The following is a 20,249-nucleotide window of genomic DNA, read 5'->3' as shown; positions in this document are numbered from 1 at the left end:
TCCCCGAAGTTCGGGTGGGATCGGTTCTCAGGGAACCGAACCCGCTCATCCCTAATTAGAAGATTACCATTGTGTTACTAATATAGTCACCTATAGAGCCATGATTTCTTGTACTGCTTAGGAATCATATTAGAAGATTACCTTTGTGTTACTAATATAGTCACCTATAGCTCCATGATTTCTTGTATAGCTTAGGAATCATATTAGAAGATTACCCTTGTGTTACTAATATAGTCACCTATAGCGCCATGATTTCTTGTATAGCTTAGGAATCATATTAGAAGATTACCCTTGTGTTACTAATATAGTCACCTATAGCTCCATGATTTCTTGTACTGCTAAGGAATCATATTAGAAGATTACCCTTGTGTTACTAATATAGTCACCTATAGCGCGATGATTTCTTGTGCTTAGGAATCATATTAGAAGATTACCCTTGTGTTACTAATATAGTCACCTATAGCGCCATGATTTCTTGTACTGTTTAGGAATCATATTAGAAGATTACCCTTGTGTTACTAATATAGTCACCTATAGCGCCATGATTTCTTGTACTGCTTAGGATCATATTAGAAGATTACCCTTGTATTACTAATATAGTCACCTATAGCTGCATGATTTCTTGTACTGCTAAGGAATCATATTAGAAGATTACCCTTGTGTTGCTAATATAGTCACCTATAGCACAATGTTTTCTTGTACAGCTTAGGATCATATTAGAAGATTACCCTTGTGTTACTAATATAGTCACCTATAGCTGCATGATTTCTTGTACTGCTAAGGAATCATATTAGAAGATTACCCTTGTGTTGCTAATATAGTCACCTATAGCGCCATGTTTTCTTGTACAGCTTAGGATCATATTAGAAGATTACTCTTGTGTTACTAATATAGTCACCTATAGCCCCATGATTTCTTATACTGTTTAGGAATCATATTAGAAGATTACCCTTGTGTTACTAATACAGTCACCTATAGCACCATGTTTTCTTGTACAGCTTAGGATCATATTAGAAGATTACTCTTGTGTTACTAATATAGTCACCTATAGCACCATGTTTTCTTGTACAGCTTAGGATCATATTAGAAGATTACTCTTGTGTTACTAATATAGTCACCTATAGCACCATGATTTCTTGTACTGCTTAGGAATCATATTAGAAGATTACCCTTGTGTTACTAATATAGTCACCTATAGCTGTATGATTTCTTGTACTGCTTAGGATCATATTAGAAGATTACCCTTGTGTTACTAATATAGTTACCTATAGCACCATGATTTCTTGTACTGCTTAGGATCATATTAGAAATTACCCTTGTGTTACTAATATAGTCACCTATAGCTGTATGATTTCTTGTGCTTAGGATCATATTAGAAGATCACCCTTGTGTTACTAATAGAGTCACCTATAGCTCTATGATTTCTTGTACTGTTTAGGAATCATATTAGAAGATTACCCTTGTGTTACTAATATATTCACCTATAGCTCCATGATTTCTTGTACTGCTTAGGAATCATATTAGAAGATTACCCTTGTGTTACTAATATAGTCACCTATAGCTCCATGATTTCTTGTACTGCTTAGGATTCATATTAGAAGATTACCCTTGTGTTACTAATACAGTCACCTATAGCACCATGTTTTCTTGTACAGCTTAGGATCATATTAGAAGATTACCTTTGTGTTACTAATATAGTCACCTATAGCACCATGTTTTCTTGTACAGCTTAGGATCATATTAGAAGATTACCCTTGTGTTACTAATATAGTCACCTATAGCGCCATGATTTCTTGTACTGCTTAGGAATCATATTAGAAGATTACCCTTGTGTTACTAATATAGTCACCTATAGCGCCATGATTTCTTGTACTGCTTAGGATTCATATTAGAAGATTACCCTTGTGTTACTAATACAGTCACCTATAGCACCATGTTTTCTTGTACAGCTTAGGATCATATTAGAAGATTACCCTTGTGTTACTAATATAGTCACCTATAGCGCCATGATTTCTTGTACAGCTTAGGATCATATTAGAAGATTACCCTTGTGTTACTAATATAGTCACCTATAGCTGCATGATTTCTTGTACTGCTAAGGAATCATATTAGAAGATTACCCTTGTGTTGCTAATATAGTCACCTATAGCGCCATGTTTTCTTGTACAGCTTAGGATCATATTAGAAGATTACTCTTGTGTTACTAATATAGTCACCTATAGCCCCATGATTTCTTATACTGTTTAGGAATCATATTAGAAGATTACCCTTGTGTTACTAATATAGTCACCTATAGCCCCATGATTTCTTATACTGTTTAGGAATCATATTAGAAGATTACCCTTGTGTTACTAATACAGTCACCTATAGCACCATGTTTTCTTGTACAGCTTAGGATCATATTAGAAGATTACCCTTGTGTTACTAATACAGTCACCTATAGCACCATGTTTTCTTGTACAGCTTAGGATCATATTAGAAGATTACTCTTGTGTTACTAATATAGTCACCTATAGCACCATGTTTTCTTGTACAGCTTAGGATCATATTAGAAGATTACCCTTGTGTTACTAATATAGTTACCTATAGCACCATGATTTCTTGTACTGCTTAGGATCATATTAGAAATTACCCTTGTGTTACTAATATAGTCACCTATAGCTGTATGATTTCTTGTGCTGTTTAGGAATCATATTAGAAGATTACCCTTGTGTTACTAATATAGTCACCTATAGCGCCATTATTTCTTATAGACCTTAGGATTCATATTAGAAGATTACCCTTGTATTACTAATATAGTCACCTATAGCTGCATGATTTGTTGTACTGCTTAGGATTATATTGGAAGATTACCCTTGTGTTACTAATATAGTCACCTATAGCGCCATGATTTCTTGTACACCTTAGGATTCATATTAGAAGATTACCCTTGTGTTAGTAATATAGTCACCTATAGCCCCATGATTTCTTGTACAGCTTAGGATCATATTAGAAGATTACTCTTGTGTTACTAATATAGTCACCTATAGCACCATGTTTTCTTGTACAGCTTAGGATCATATTAGAAGATTACTCTTGTGTTACTAATATAGTCACCTATAGCACCATGATTTCTTGTACTGCTTAGGAATCATATTAGAAGATTACCCTTGTGTTACTAATATAGTCACCTATAGCTGTATGATTTCTTGTACTGCTTAGGATCATATTAGAAGATTACCCTTGTGTTACTAATATAGTTACCTATAGCACCATGATTTCTTGTACAGCTTAGGATCATATTAGAAGATTACCCTTGTATTACTAATATAGTCACCTATAGCTGCATGATTTGTTGTATAGCTTAGGAATCATAGAAGATTACCCTTGTGTTACTAATATAGTCACCTATAGCGCCATGATTTCTTGTATAGCTTAGGAATCATATTAGAAGATTACCCTTGTGTTACTAATATAGTCACCTATAGCTCCATGATTTCTTGTATAGCTTAGGAATCATATTAGAAGATTACCCTTGTGTTACTAATATAGTCACCTATAGCGCCATCATTTCTTGTACACCTTAGGATTCATATTAGAAGATTACCCTTGTGTTACTAATATAGTCACCTATAGCGTCATGATTTCTTGTATAGCTTAGGAATCATATTAGAAGATTACCCTTGTTTACTAATATAGTCACCTATAGCTGCATGATTTCTTGTACTGCTTAGGAATCATATTAGAAGATTACCCTTGTGTTACTAATATAGTCACCTATAGCGCGATGATTTCTTGTGCTTAGGAATCATATTAGAAGATTACCCTTGTGTTACTAATATAGTCACCTATACCTGTATGATTTCTTGTACTGCTTAGGATTCATATTAGAAGATTACCCTTGTGTTACTAATATAGTCACCTATAGAGCCATGATTTCTTGTACTGCTTAGGATTCATATTAGAAAATTACCCTTGTATTACTAATATAGTCACATATAGCTGCATGATTTCTTGTACTGCTTAGGAATCATATTAGAAGATTACCCTTGTGTTACTAATATAGTCACCTATAGCTCCATGATTTCTTGTACTGCTTAGGATTCATATTAGAAGATTACCCTTGTGTTACTAATATAGTCACCTATAGCGCCATGATTTCTTGTACTGTTTAGGAATCATATTAGAAGATTACCCTTGTGTTACTAATATAGTCACCTATAGCGCCATGATTTCTTGTATAGCTTAGGAATCATATTAGAAGATTACCCTTGTGTTACTAATATAGTCACCTATAGCTCCATGATTTCTTGTACTGCTAAGGAATCATATTAGAAGATTACCCTTGTGTTACTAATATAGTCACCTATAGCACAATGTTTTCTTGTACAGCTTAGGATCATATTAGAAGATTACCCTTGTGTTACTAATATAGTCACCTATAGCTCCATGATTTCTTGTACTGCTAAGGAATCATATTAGAAGATTACCCTTGTGTTGCTAATATAGTCACCTATAGCGCCATGTTTTCTTGTACAGCTTAGGATCATATTAGAAGATTACTCTTGTGTTACTAATATAGTCACCTATAGCCCCATGATTTCTTATACTGTTTAGGAATCATATTAGAAGATTACCCTTGTGTTACTAATATAGTCACCTATAGCGCCATGATTTCTTGTACTGCTTAGGATTCATATTAGAAGATTACCCTTGTGTTACTAATACAGTCACCTATAGCACCATGTTTTCTTGTACAGCTTAGGATCATATTAGAAGATTACCCTTGTGTTACTAATACAGTCACCTATAGCACCATGTTTTCTTGTACAGCTTAGGATCATATTAGAAGATTACTCTTGTGTTACTAATATAGTCACCTATAGCCCCATGATTTCTTATACTGTTTAGGAATCATATTAGAAGATTACCCTTGTGTTACTAATACAGTCACCTATAGCACCATGTTTTCTTGTACAGCTTAGGATCATATTAGAAGATTACTCTTGTGTTACTAATATAGTCACCTATAGCACCATGTTTTCTTGTACAGCTTAGGATCATATTAGAAGATTACCCTTGTGTTACTAATATAGTTACCTATAGCACCATGATTTCTTGTACTGCTTAGGATCATATTAGAAATTACCCTTGTGTTACTAATATAGTCACCTATAGCTGTATGATTTCTTGTGCTTAGGATCATATTAGAAGATTACCTTTGTGTTACTAATATATTCACCTATAGCGCGATGATTTCTTGTATAGCTTAGGAATCATATTAGAAGATTACCCTTGTGTTACTAATAGAGTCACCTATAGCTCTATGATTTCTTGTACTGTTTAGGAATCATATTAGAAGATTACCCTTGTGTTACTAATATAGTCACCTATAGCGCCATTATTTCTTATAGACCTTAGGATTCATATTAGAAGATTACCCTTGTATTACTAATATAGTCACCTATAGCTGCATGATTTGTTGTACTGCTTAGGATTATATTGGAAGATTACCCTTGTGTTACTAATATAGTCACCTATAGCCCCATGATTTCTTGTACAGCTTAGGATTCATATTAGAAGATTACCCTTGTGTTACTAATATAGTCACCTATAGAGCCATGATTTCTTGTACTGCTTAGGAATCATATTAGAAGATTACCTTTGTGTTACTAATATATTCACCTATAGCTGCATGATTTGTTGTACTGCTTAGGATCATATTAGAAGATTACCCTTGTGTTACTAATATAGTCACCTATAGCTGCATGATTTGTTGTACTGCTTAGGATCATATTAGAAGATTACCCTTGTGTTACTAATATAGGGCCTGATTCAGACCCACTCGCGAGCGGCTGTCCGCTCGCAAGTGGGTCGATGTTCTGGACTGAGCATGCGCACGACGGAGGGAGCTCCGTCGTGCGCATGCGCCAGACGCGACGAGCGAAGGAAAGTCCTTCGCTCGTTGTGTCCGATCAAAGGGGGCGTGCTGTCAATGTTGATTGACAGCACGCCCCCTTTGGTAGGCGTGCCGGGGGCGTGCCTCCCTGACGGGGGCGTTCCCACGGGAACGCCTCCCGTCAAAAGCCGGCCCACTGACATCACTAGTGATGTCAGTGGGAGTGATTTTGGCTCTGATAGAGCCAAAATCACTCCGGAGCTTGCGGTTGAAAACCTCAACCGCAGGCTCCGGCTCGCAATTTCGATGGTCGTGATGGTCTCGACCATAGCGGTCATCAAAATGCACGCTCGTATAGCCTGTGGGTGGTGACCCACAGCTATACGAGCGTCCAGAAAGACGCTCCATTTTCATGGAGGCCGGCCCTCATTCAGAGCGTGCGCTCTGCTCAGAGCGTACGGCTCTGAATGAGGGCCATAGTCACCTATAGCTGCATGATTTGTTGTACTGCTTAGGATCATATTAGAAGATTACTCTTGTGTTACTAATATAGTCACCTATAGCGCCATGATTTGTTGTACTGTTTAGGAATCATATTAGAAGATTACCCTTGTGTTACTAATATAGTCACCTATAGCGCCATGATTTCTTGTGCTTAGGAGTCTATGCTGGACGTGATTTCAGAAATGGAAAAAGATGGAAAACTGAGTGAGGACCATCTGGAAACACTGAGAGACGCTTTAGGTGAAATCCTTCGGAATGATCTCTGTCAGAAGGTGGAATCGTATGAAAGACAGCAAGGTACCCCCCAATAAGAACCCGATCTCGGTGCTGCCACTCGCAGGATATAATCCGTATTACATATAACTCTCTTGCTTCTTTTCATTGAACTCCTGTGCATGTCTGCTAGTGGTGCCTCTCCCCTCCGAGGGGAATGGAATACTGCATACAATGTATACTGCACAGGAGGATGTATTGTCAGGGACCCATAACAGTGCATGTTTTCCAGATCTCCTAGTTGGTGCACAGGTGTACTCATTGCTGGCTGACACATTTTAGAAGATGCACAGATGAAGCTAACTACATAACTTGTGATACTGAGGAGATCTGTAAAACATGCACTGCTATGGGTCCCTGAGGCCTGGAGCTGGGAAACAGTGTATATAACAGTCTATATAGTAGTGGGTGACGGTCTGTCCCATCACTGCCATGCGTAGTGGGAGCCTGAGAAGGCTCCTACTGTATTGTGCACATATAGAAGTATATTACACACTTACTGTATTGTGCACATATAGAAGTATATTACACACTTACTGTATTGTGCACATATAGAAATATATTACACACTTACTGTATTGTGCACATATAGAAGTATATTACACACTTACTGTATTGTGCACATATAGAAATATATTACACACTTACTGTATTGTGCACATATAGAAATATATTACACACTTACTGTATTGTGCACATATAGAAATATATTACACACTTACTGTATTGTGCACATATATAAGTATATTATACACTTACTGTATTGTGCACATATATAAGGATATTACACACTTACTGTATTGTGCACATATAGAAGGATATTACACACTTACTGTATTGTGCACATATATAAGGATATTACACACTTACTGTATTGTGCACATATATAAGGATATTACACAATTACTGTATTGTGCACATATAGAAGTATATTACACACTTACTGTATTGTGCACATATAGAAGGATATTACACACTTACTGTATTGTGCACATATATAAGTATATTACACACTTACTGTATTGTGCACATATATAAATATATTACACACTTACTGTATTGTGCACATATAGAAGTATATTATACACTTACTGTATTGTGCACATATAGAAGTATATTACACACTTACTGTATTGTGCACATATAGAAATATATTACACACTTACTGTATTGTGCACATATAGAAATATATTACACACTTACTGTATTGTGCACATATAGAAGGATATTACACACTTACTGTATTGTGCACATATAGAAGGATATTACACACTTACTGTATTGTGCACATATATAAGGATATTACACACTTACTGTATTGTGCACATATCTAAGGATATTACACAATTACTGTATTGTGCACATATAGAAGTATATTACACACTTACTGTATTGTGCACATATAGAAGGATATTACACACTTACTGTATTGTGCACATATATAAGTATATTACACACTTACTGTATTGTGCACATATAGAAGTATATTACACACTTACTGTATTGTGCACATATAGAAGGATATTACACACTTACTGTATTGTGCACATATAGAAGGATATTACACACTTACTGTATTGTGCACAAATAAAAGGATATTACACACTTAGTGTATTGTGCACATATATAAATATATTACACACTTTCTGTATTGTGCACATATATAAATATATTACACACTTACTGTATTGTGCACATATAGAAGGATATTACACACTTACTGTATTGTGCACATATAGAAGTATATGATACACTTACTGTATTGTGCACATATATAAATATATTACATACTTACTGTATTGTGCACATATAGAAGTATATTATACACTTACTGTATTGTGCACATATAGAAGTATATTACACACTTACTGTATTGTGCACATATATAAATATATTACACACTTACTGTATTGTGCACATATATAAATATATTACACACTTACTGTATTGTGCACATATATAAATATATTACACACTTACTGTATTGTGCACATATAGAAGTATATTATACACTTACTGTATTGTGCACATATATAAATATATTACACACTTACTGTATTGTGCACATATATAAATATATTACACACTTACTGTATTGTGCACATATAGAAGTATATTACACACTTACTGTATTGTGCACATATAGAAGTATATTATACACTTACTGTATTGTGCATATATAGAAGGATATTACACACTTACTGTATTGTGCACATATAGAAGGATATTACACACTTACTGTATTGTGCATATATAGAAGTATATGATACACTTACTGTATTGTGCACATATATAAATATATTACATACTTACTGTATTGTGCACATATAGAAGGATATTACACACTTACTGTATTGTGCACATATAGAAGTATATTACACACTTACTGTATTGTGCACATATATAAATATATTACACACTTACTGTATTGTGCACATATATAAATATATTACACACTTACTGTATTGTGCACATATATAAATATATTACACACTTACTGTATTGTGCACATATAGAAGGATATTACACACTTACTGTATTGTGCACATATATAAATATATTACACACTTACTGTATTGTGCACATATATAAATATATTACACACTTACTGTATTGTGCACATATAGAAGGATATTACACACTTACTGTATTGTGCACATATAGAAGGATATTACACACTTACTGTATTGTGCACATATATAAGTATATTACACACTTACTGTATTGTGCACATATATAAATATATTACACACTTACTGTATTGTGCACATATATAAATATATTACACACTTACTGTATTGTGCATATATAGAAGTATATTACACACTTACTGTATTGTGCACATATATAAATATATTACACACTTACTGTATTGTGCATATATAGAAGTATATTACACACTTACTGTATTGTGCACATATATAAATATATTACACACTTACTGTATTGTGCACATATATAAATATATTACACACTTACTGTATTGTGCACATATATAAATATATTACACACTTACTGTATTGTGCACATATAGAAGGATATTACACACTTACTGTATTGTGCACATATAGAAGGATATTACACACTTACTGTATTGTGCACATATAGAAGGATATTACACACTTACTGTATTGTGCACATATATAAGGATATTACACACTTACTGTATTGTGCACATATATAAGGATATTACACACTTACTGTATTGTGCACATATATAAGGATATTACACACTTACTGTATTGTGCACATATATAAATATATTACACACTTACTGTATTGTGCATATATAGAAGTATATTACACACTTACTGTATTGTGCACATATAGAAGGATATTACACACTTACTGTATTGTGCACATATATAAATATATTACACACTTACTGTATTGTGCACATATATAAATATATTACACACTTACTGTATTGTGCATATATAGAAGTATATTACACACTTACTGTATTGTGCACATATATAAATATATTACACACTTACTGTATTGTGCACATATAGAAGTATATTACACACTTACTGTATTGTGCACATATATAAATATATTACACACTTACTGTATTGTGCACATATATAAATATATTACACACTTACTGTATTGTGCACATATAGAAGTATATTATACACTTACTGTATTGTGCACATATAGAAGTATATTACACACTTACTGTATTGTGCACATATATAAATATATTACACACTTACTGTATTGTGCACATATAGAAGTATATTACACACTTACTGTATTGTGCACATATATAAATATATTACACACTTACTGTATTGTGCACATATATAAATATATTATACACTTACTGTATTGTGCACATATAGAAGTATATTACACACTTACTGTATTGTGCACATATAGAAGTATATTACACACTTACTGTATTGTGCACATATATAAATATATTACACACTTACTGTATTGTGCACATATAGAAGTATATTACACACTTACTGTATTGTGCACATATAGAAATATATTACACACTTACTGTATTGTGCACATATAGAAGTATATTACACACTTACTGTATTGTGCTCATATAGAAGTATATTACACACTTACTGTATTGTGCACATATATAAATATATTACACACTTACTGTATTGTGCACATATAGAAGTATATTACACACTTACTGTATTGTGCACATATATAAATATATTACACACTTACTGTATTGTGCACATATAGAAGTATATTACACACTTACTGTATTGTGCACATATAGAAGGATATTACACACTTACTGTATTGTGCACATATAGAAGTATATTACACACTTACTGTATTGTGCACATATAGAAGGATATTACACACTTACTGTATTGTGCACATATAGAAGGATATTACACACTTACTGTATTGTGCACATATAGAAGTATATTACACACTTACTGTATTGTGCACATATAGAAGTATATTACACACTTACTGTATTGTGCACATATAGAAGTATATTACACACTTACTGTATTGTGCACATATAGAAGTATATTACACACTTACTGTATTGTGCACATATATAAATATATTACACACTTACTGTATTGTGCACATATATAAATATATTACACACTTACTGTATTGTGCATATATAGAAGTATATTACACACTTACTGTATTGTGCACATATATAAATATATTACACACTTACTGTATTGTGCACATATATAAATATATTACACACTTACTGTATTGTGCACATATAGAAGTATATTACACACTTACTGTATTGTGCACATATATAAATATATTACACACTTACTGTATTGTGCACATATATAAATATATTACACACTTACTGTATTGTGCACATATAGAAGTATATTACACACTTACTGTATTGTGCACATATAGAAGTATATTACACACTTACTGTATTGTGCACATATATAAATATATTATACACTTACTGTATTGTGCACATATAGAAGTATATTACACACTTACTGTATTGTGCTCATATAGAAGTATATTACACACTTACTGTATTGTGCACATATATAAATATATTACACACTTACTGTATTGTGCACATATAGAAGTATATTACACACTTACTGTATTGTGCACATATAGAAATATATTACACACTTACTGTATTGTGCACATATAGAAGTATATTACACACTTACTGTATTGTGCTCATATAGAAGTATATTACACACTTACTGTATTGTGCACATATATAAATATATTACACACTTACTGTATTGTGCACATATAGAAGTATATTACACACTTACTGTATTGTGCACATATATAAATATATTACACACTTACTGTATTGTGCACATATAGAAGTATATTACACACTTACTGTATTGTGCACATATAGAAGGATATTACACACTTACTGTATTGTGCACATATAGAAGTATATTACACACTTACTGTATTGTGCACATATAGAAGGATATTACACACTTACTGTATTGTGCACATATAGAAGGATATTACACACTTACTGTATTGTGCACATATAGAAGTATATTACACACTTACTGTATTGTGCACATATAGAAGTATATTACACACTTACTGTATTGTGCACATATAGAAGTATATTACACACTTACTGTATTGTGCACATATAGAAGTATATTACACACTTACTGTATTGTGCACATATATAAATATATTACACACTTACTGTATTGTGCACATATATAAATATATTACACACTTACTGTATTGTGCACATATAGAAGGATATTACACACTTACTGTATTGTGCACATATAGAAGGATATTACACACTTACTGTATTGTGCACATATAGAAGTATATTACACACTTACTGTATTGTGCACATATAGAAGTATATTACACACTTACTGTATTGTGCACATATAGAAGTATATTACACACTTACTGTATTGTGCACATATAGAAGTATATTACACACTTGTGCCCTGACACAATAACACAGGCCTGCAATGGAAACCGTGTCTGAAAACAAATAGCTGTTTCTTTATAGGTTTTTGGGTGCTATTTAAAAAAAATTAAAATAAAAACACTAGAAAATTCCCACTTACCATTGTCCCAGAAACTGAATTTTTGTTTTCAGTATATCCAGAAAACCTGTATTACGCTTTAAAACAAAAATTTCATTATAGCGCTTTGAGAAAAATTTTTATGCTATAATATGAGAAAGTTCTCCTGCCTTTACCTCATATCAAGTTTGGATTGATTAAATTATTTGTAAAGGCTCTGGGCCTGGTCCCCGACTACGCATGTGCCGCACCCGTACTTGGACGGCAGCTCCATCGCAACAGGTCTCGCTACAAGACGGGGCGGCTGTCAATGTTGATTGACAGCTCGCCCCGTTTTGTAGGCGGGGAGGGGGGGTGGCTGCAGAAATGGAGGCATTCCCTTTGGAACACCTGGCGTTTATGGGCGGCCCCACTGCCATCACTAGTGATGTCAGTAGTGGACTTCCTGCTCTATTAGAGCAAGAAGTCCACTCGGGCTTGTGAGAGCTGAGACCATACCACAGGGTCTCCTTGCAAGCCCGATGGTCGCGATAATCATGACCATCGCCAGGCCGCTCGCAAAAGCTGTGGGTGGTCACCCACAGCTTTGCGAGCGACCTGGAGGCCAAAAAAATAAATAAATCCCCGCCCTGCTTCAGAGCGAGCGCTAGCAAACAGCGAGCTGCTCTGAATCAGGCCCTCTGTCAGAAGCAGGAGAGTGTTCCCAACACCCGCGCAACACGTTTCTGGGACTGTCAGAAGCAAAAAGTAAAAAAAGGCGTTTTCGGCAGTCCAGATATTTTGGAAACTTATGAAAGAAAAAGTGTTTGAAATAAAATGGAAACAGTTGAAAATGAGGCCTCGGAAGCTTTCACAGAAGTTGTACAGACATTTCTAGGGAGCAATAAGGACCTAAGTGTAAGTGCATGGTGGCAGACGTGCGGATGAAATACACAGACTTGGGTGGATGCTGGATGAGAGTAAAGGTGCTCTTCTCTTCCCGAGTTCTCATTTAGGCTATTTCCCCCCAATATCTTGGTGCTGTAAGTGAAGAGCAGGGGGAAAGATTTCATCAATATATGAAGGAGATAAAACGCAGATACCGGGGTAGGTGGAACGTCACCATGATTGCGGACTCCTGACCATTGCAGCCATAAGCTATCTACAATAGAAAAAGTACCGATAGCAGCTTTGAGGTGAAAAGGAAAAGGCAGAATAAGCGATTAGATGCGTTACGTAAATGTGCATAAAACTGTCTTTAATGGATTTTACAAATAAATACTGTATGTATCAACCAGAATACTTATTTCCTCATTCACTGTGTGAAAAAACCTTGTGTGATAGAGAAATTTGGTGGCCATATATGAAATCAGCATGTCAAATACCATAAGAATCAGTAATCAAATTGCAGACAAGTTTCAATTAGCCCAATATTGCAGGTCTGTGTAATCAGCATTATGGCATATGGGGCCTGATTCAGAGCCGGACGCTCTGAACGAGCGCCCGCTCTGAATCAGGGCATTTTTTCTTTTTAATAGTACGGCCTTTTGGCCGCTCGCATAGCTGTGGGTTACCACCCACAGCTTATGCGAGCGTCCATGATGATGGGCTTGTGATGAGACCCTACCGAAGCCCTGGAGTGCTTATGGCTCTATCAGAGCCAAAACCACTCCCACTGACATCACTAGTGATGTCAGTGGGGCCGGCCCCAGACGGTAGGCGTTCCCATGTGAACACCTCCGTCTGGGCAGCAACGCCCCCGGCATGGCCACAAAGGGGGCGTGCTGTCACTCACCATCGACAGCACGCCCCCTTTGGTTAGAGACCCATAACGACGGCTTGGCCGTCGTTATTCGGGTCTAGCACATGCGCAGGACGGAGCCGCCTCCGTCGTGCGCATGCGCACTTGGGTAACATCGACCCGTTTGCGAGCGGGTCTGAATTAGGCCCATGGACAGGTCAGGACTGGGAACTGTAACCAAGATGATCTGCTAACCACAATGTCAGGACTGGGAGGAGGTCAGATCACGGCATTTATCTGCAATTTGATAACTGATTTCTTAAGCCACACACACACACACACACACACACACACACACACACACACACACGCACACACACACACACACACACACAACGATATAGTAAATGAACAATTTTTTTGAACTACAAACGATTTTTGCATATTCCCTTACTGAAAATCGTTGAGTTGGTCAGTCTGACCTTTAAGGTGCATACACACACACAAAGATTTTTTTTAACGATTATCGTTAACGATATCGTTTATAGTTCAATCATTGAAAAAATCGTTCACTTCCTGAGTTAAAATGATGAAAAATTATCGTTCATGCGCGTTCACGTTTGTAGTTCAGTCAGACTGACCAACTGAACGATTTTCATTAAGGGAATATGCAAAAAATAGTTTGTAGTTCAAAAAAATCGTTCATTACACTTTCAAAAATCTGAAAGATAATCGTTCATAAAATCGTTCATAAAATCATTGGTAACAAAATCGTTGTGTGTGTGTGTATGCAGCTTTATCGTTTTGACATGCTGATTTCATATACAGTATGACCACCAATTTTCTCCTCCTATGTACAGACACCTCCTATACACACCTCCTGTATACAGACTCCTATACACCTATATACAGGCATCTCCTATACACACACACACCTCTTACATACAGACACCTCCTGTATACTGACATCTTCTATACACACTTCTTATATACAGACTCCTATACACCTATATACAGGCATCTCCTATACACACACACACCTCTTACATACAGACACCTCCTGTATACTGACATCTCCTATACACACTTCTTATATGCAGACTCCTATACACACACCTCCTATACACACACAGCTCTTATATACAGACATCTCCTGCATACAGACACCTCCTATATACAGACAATTCCTGTATACAGACTCCTATACACCTATATACAGGCACCTCCTATACACACACACCTCCTGTATACTGACATCTCCTGTACACAGACATCTCTATACACAGACACCTCCTATATACAGAAACAGACAAATCTCAGGTGCACAACTCCAAATTATTAATAATATATATAAATGCAATAACATTTTGCAATCAATAGAGGTTTTTAGCATAATCATGGCCAAGGTTATGGGCCTACCCACCATATCCAGGTAACCTCTTTCGGGTAGGTCCCTAACATACCAAGGTTCAAATCCAGAGCGCAGGACCACCCAAAACCGGCCCAGCCAAGCCGCCCCAGGGCACCACCATAATAAGAAAAGTGCAGTGTAAAGAGATAGTTAAGAGCAGCTACAGCTGCATATAAAGAATGAAAATAAAAAGACATCTCTTATACACACCTCTTATATACAGCCTCCTATACACCTATATACAGGCACCTCCTATACACACACCTCTTACATACAGACACCTCCTCCATACTGACATCTCCTATATACAGATACAGACAGCAGTAAGTAACCTATCTATCCCCTCTTCCCCCGACCCTAACCCTCCTTTAGGGGTGCCAAACCCTAACCTCCCTCTCGGGGCCTAACCCTAGCCTCCCCCCAGGGGTGCCTAAACCTAATGACCCCTAAACCTAACCCTCACAAGGGGTGCCAAACCGTAAGTCCTCCCGGGAGCCCCTAAACCTAACTCTCCCCCCCGCGGCTGTCTGCTCGTGACGCCTGGCTTACCTTTGTTCGGTATGCCGGGCGTCGGGATTTCGGCGGGTGGATAATGATAGGCATCGGGATTGATGCCTATCATTAGTCCCCTGCCGGGATTTCACAGTCGGGAAGCTGGCAGTCGGCATTTCGACCGTCGGCTTCTTGACTACCTACCCTACGTTTGTGTGTTTTAGGAAAGTCAAATGTTTTTGGGTGGTAACGAGGAAATTTATTTAATTTCTGTGAAATGTAAGATGTGTTTATTTATGTTTTGTGAGAGAGCCTGATTGGCTAAGAGGAACCCAGGGCGGACTTACCGCTGTGGTAATGTGTATTGGACATAAAAGGAGGGACTTACTCCTATGGTAATGTGTATTGGACATAAAAGGAGGGACTTACCCCTGTGCTAATGTGTATTGGAGTGACATAAAAGGAGGGACTTACCCCTGTGCTAATGTGTATTGGACATAAAAGGAGGGACTTACCCCTGTGGTAATGTGTATTGGACATAAAAGGAGGGACTAACCCCTGTGGTAATGTGTATTGGACATAAAAGGAGGGACTTACCCCTGTGGTAATGTGTATTGGACATAAAAGGAGGGACTTACCCCTGTGGTAATGTGTATTGGACATAAAAGGAGGGACTAACCCCTGTGGTAATGTGTATTGGACATAAAAGGAGGGACTTACCCCTATGGTAAAATGTATTGGAGTGACATAAAAGGAGGGACTTACTCCTGTGGTAATGTGTATTGGACATAAAAGGAGGGACTTACCCCTGTGGTAATGTGTATTGGACATAAAAGGAGGGACGTACCCTCTGTGGTAATGTGTATTGGAGTGACATAAAAGGAGGGACTTACCCCTGTGGTAATGTGTATTGGACATAAAAGGAGGGACTAACCCTCTGTGGTAATGTGTATTGGAGTGACATAAAAGGAGGGACTGTGAGCCTGTGTGTGGACATCCTTGTATATATCTTTTGAAGATCAAGACTCCTGTTAAGATTTCTGTATGCTATACCCCTTAAAGTTGAGGGAAGGGTCTTTTTGAAGACTGTGAGCAATAAACATCTTTGCCTTACGACTGCATCTGCATCCTGTGACCAACAGAATTGCGCTAAATGCTATTCCGTTCTCCTAAATGCTATTCCGTTCTCCGGCTGTTCTGGATTGAGCCCAGCATCTCCAAAGCTCAAGCCCTCTGCCAGCTACCGTGCAGACCTGGTCCATTGCAAGGGATCAGGAGGAAACAGCCGACACCATTCAGGAGGTGTGGCCGCAGCTAGTCGACGCGGCTCCAGATGCCGGCGGTAGGAGCCTGAGTGTACATAAGAAGCGGTTCCAAACGCCGATGGTGGGAGTTTGGAGGCAGCTCTATACCCGCCCACTGCGCAGTGAGTGGACTCAGTGACAGGCAGTCACTGACGTAAGCGGGAATCCCTGATACCCCAAGTTCCAGCGGGGATCAAACCCCAATCTGTGCTCGGGCAGCAAGAACTGAGGACTCCGGTCACACACACCTACATACAGGCACCACCTATACACACACCTCTTACCAGGGCAGTTTCTAGGGTCTGAGGCTCCCAGTGCGAGCAGTCAAAATGCGACCCCCCCCCCACCCCCTCGAAGCAGTAATATTGTGGAGTGGGCGTGGCGTCATCGTGAGGGGGTGTGGTATCACAGTAAGGGAGCGTGATCTAGAAAGACCACAGAATGACAGCCACCGTGACTACTGAGTACAGGGGTGTCTAACCTGTCAGAGGCAAAGCGCTGAAAAATATATGTAGCTAAACAAATGATAGACAGCATGCACGTGCCGGAGGCGCGCGCTCAAAAAATGGGGTGTGGCCTAGCTGTCACAAGCCCACGCCGCATTTCTGTGTGCATGCCTTTGGTGTGACATTTGCAGAAGTATGACCTTGTATCACACCCGGTTTTAGTCGCGTTGGGAGCGAATCCAGCACATTGAAAATACAAGCCAGATCCACATAAAATACACTGAAATAAGCCAGATCCACATAAAATACACTGATATAAGCCAGATCCACATAAATACACTGAAATAAGCCAGATCCACATAAAATACACTGATATAAGCCAGATCCACATAAAATACACTGAAATAAGCCAGATCCACATAAAATACACTGAAATAAGCCAGATCCACATAAAATACACTGCAACAAACCACTTCCACATAAAATACACTGAAATAAGCCACTTCCACATAAAATACACTGCAACAAACCACTTCCACATAAAATACACTGAAATAAGCCACTTCCACATAAAATACACTGCAACAAACCACTTCCACATAAAATACACTGAAATAAGCCACTTCCACATAAAATACACTGCAACAAACCACTTCCACATAAAATACACTGCAATAAACCACTTCCACCTCAAATATATTATTAAATCCAGAACCACATAAAACACACTGAAAAAACAAGATTCACATAATACACACTTCATTCCAGGCCCCTCCCTTACCATTCCAGCCCCCTCCCTTACCATTCTCACCCCTCCCTTACCATTCCAGCCCCCTCCCTTACCATTCCAGCCCCCTCCCTTACCATTCTCACCCCTCCCTTACCATTCCAGCCCCCTCCCTTACCATTCCAGCCCCCTCCCTTACCATTCTCTCCCCTCCCTTACCATTCCAGCCCCCTCCCTTACCATTCTCTCCCCTCCCTTACCATTCCAGCCCCCTCCCTTGCCATTCTCTCCCCCTCCCTTACCATTCCAGCCCCCTCCCTTACCATTCCAGCCCCCTCCCTTACCATTCCATCCCGACAGGTCTTACGCTTCCCCCCCCACTGGCTCTCAGGCAAAAGTGCCCATTATGCAGTTCCCCCTGTAGTTGTGCCCCTTATGCAGTGTCCCGTGTATTTATGCCCCTTATGCAGTGCCCCCTGTTGTTGTGCCCATTATGCAGTGCCCCCTGTAGTTGTGCCCATTATGCAGTGTCCCCTGTAGTTGTGCCCCTTATGCAGTGCCCCCTGTATTTGTGCCCATTATGCAGTGCCCCCTGTAGTTGTGCCCATTATGCAGTTCCCCCTGTTGTTGTGCCCATTATGCAGTTCCCCCTGTAGTTGTGCCCCTTATGCAGTGTCCTGTGTATTTATGCCCCTTATGCAGTGCCCCATGTAGTTGTGCCCATTATGCAGTGCCCCCTGTGGTTGTGCCCATTATGCAGTGTCCCGTGTATTTATGCCCCTTATGCAGTGCCCCCTGTAGTTGTGCCCATTATGCAGTGTCCCCTGTATTTATTCCCCTTATGCAGTCCCCCCTGTATTTGTGCCCCTTATGCAGTGCCCCCTGTAGTTGTGCCCATATGCAGTGTCCCGTGTATTTATGCCCCTTATGCAGTGCCCCCTGTATTTGTGCCCCTTATGCAGTGCCCCCTGTATTTGTGCCCCTTATGCAGTGCCCCCTGTAGTTGTCCCCATATGCAGTGCCCCCTGTATTTGTGCCCCTTATGCAGTGCCCCCTGTATTTGTGCCCCTTATGCAGTGCCCCCTGTAGTTGCCCCCATATGCAGTGCCCCCTGTATTTATGCCCCTTATGCAGTGCCCCCTGTAGTTGCCCCCATATGCACTTCCCCCTGTAGTTGTGCCCCTTATGCAGTGCCCCCTGTAGTTGTGCCCATTATGCAGTGTCCCGTGTATTTATGCCCCTTATGCAGTGCCCCCTGTAGTTGTGCCCATTATGCAGTGTCCCATGTAGTTGTCCCCATATGCAGTGTCCCGTGTATTTGTGCCCCTTATGCAGTGCCACCTGTAGTTGTCCCCATATGCAGTGCCCCCTGTATTTGTGCCCCTTATGCAGTGCCCCCTGTAGTTGTCCCCATATGCAGTGTCCCGTGTATTTATGCCCCTTATGCAGTGCCCCCTGTATTTGTGCCCCT

At 38.4% G+C, this 20,249-nt stretch overlaps 1 protein-coding gene across 1 annotated transcript in view; it reads left to right on the top strand.

Annotated features, from left to right (window-relative positions):
- LOC148436173 (caspase-8-like) overlaps window positions 1-20,249 on the top strand; it is a 141,320-nt gene that overhangs the window by 61,569 nt on the left and 59,502 nt on the right. The window contains exon 4 of the mRNA XM_088465250.1: window positions 6,538-6,679. Within this exon, the coding sequence (XP_088321376.1) occupies window positions 6,538-6,679 (142 nt within the window). The remainder of the gene's footprint in view (window positions 1-6,537; window positions 6,680-20,249) is intronic.

Source organism: Taudactylus pleione, unplaced genomic scaffold (genome assembly GCF_031769625.1).
Source record: "Taudactylus pleione unplaced genomic scaffold, aTauple2 ptg001928l, whole genome shotgun sequence".
Classification (NCBI taxonomy): Eukaryota; Metazoa; Chordata; class Amphibia; order Anura; family Myobatrachidae; genus Taudactylus; species Taudactylus pleione.
Note: the sequence above shows the minus strand (reverse complement) of the source record. Positions and strands in the feature narration are given on the sequence as shown.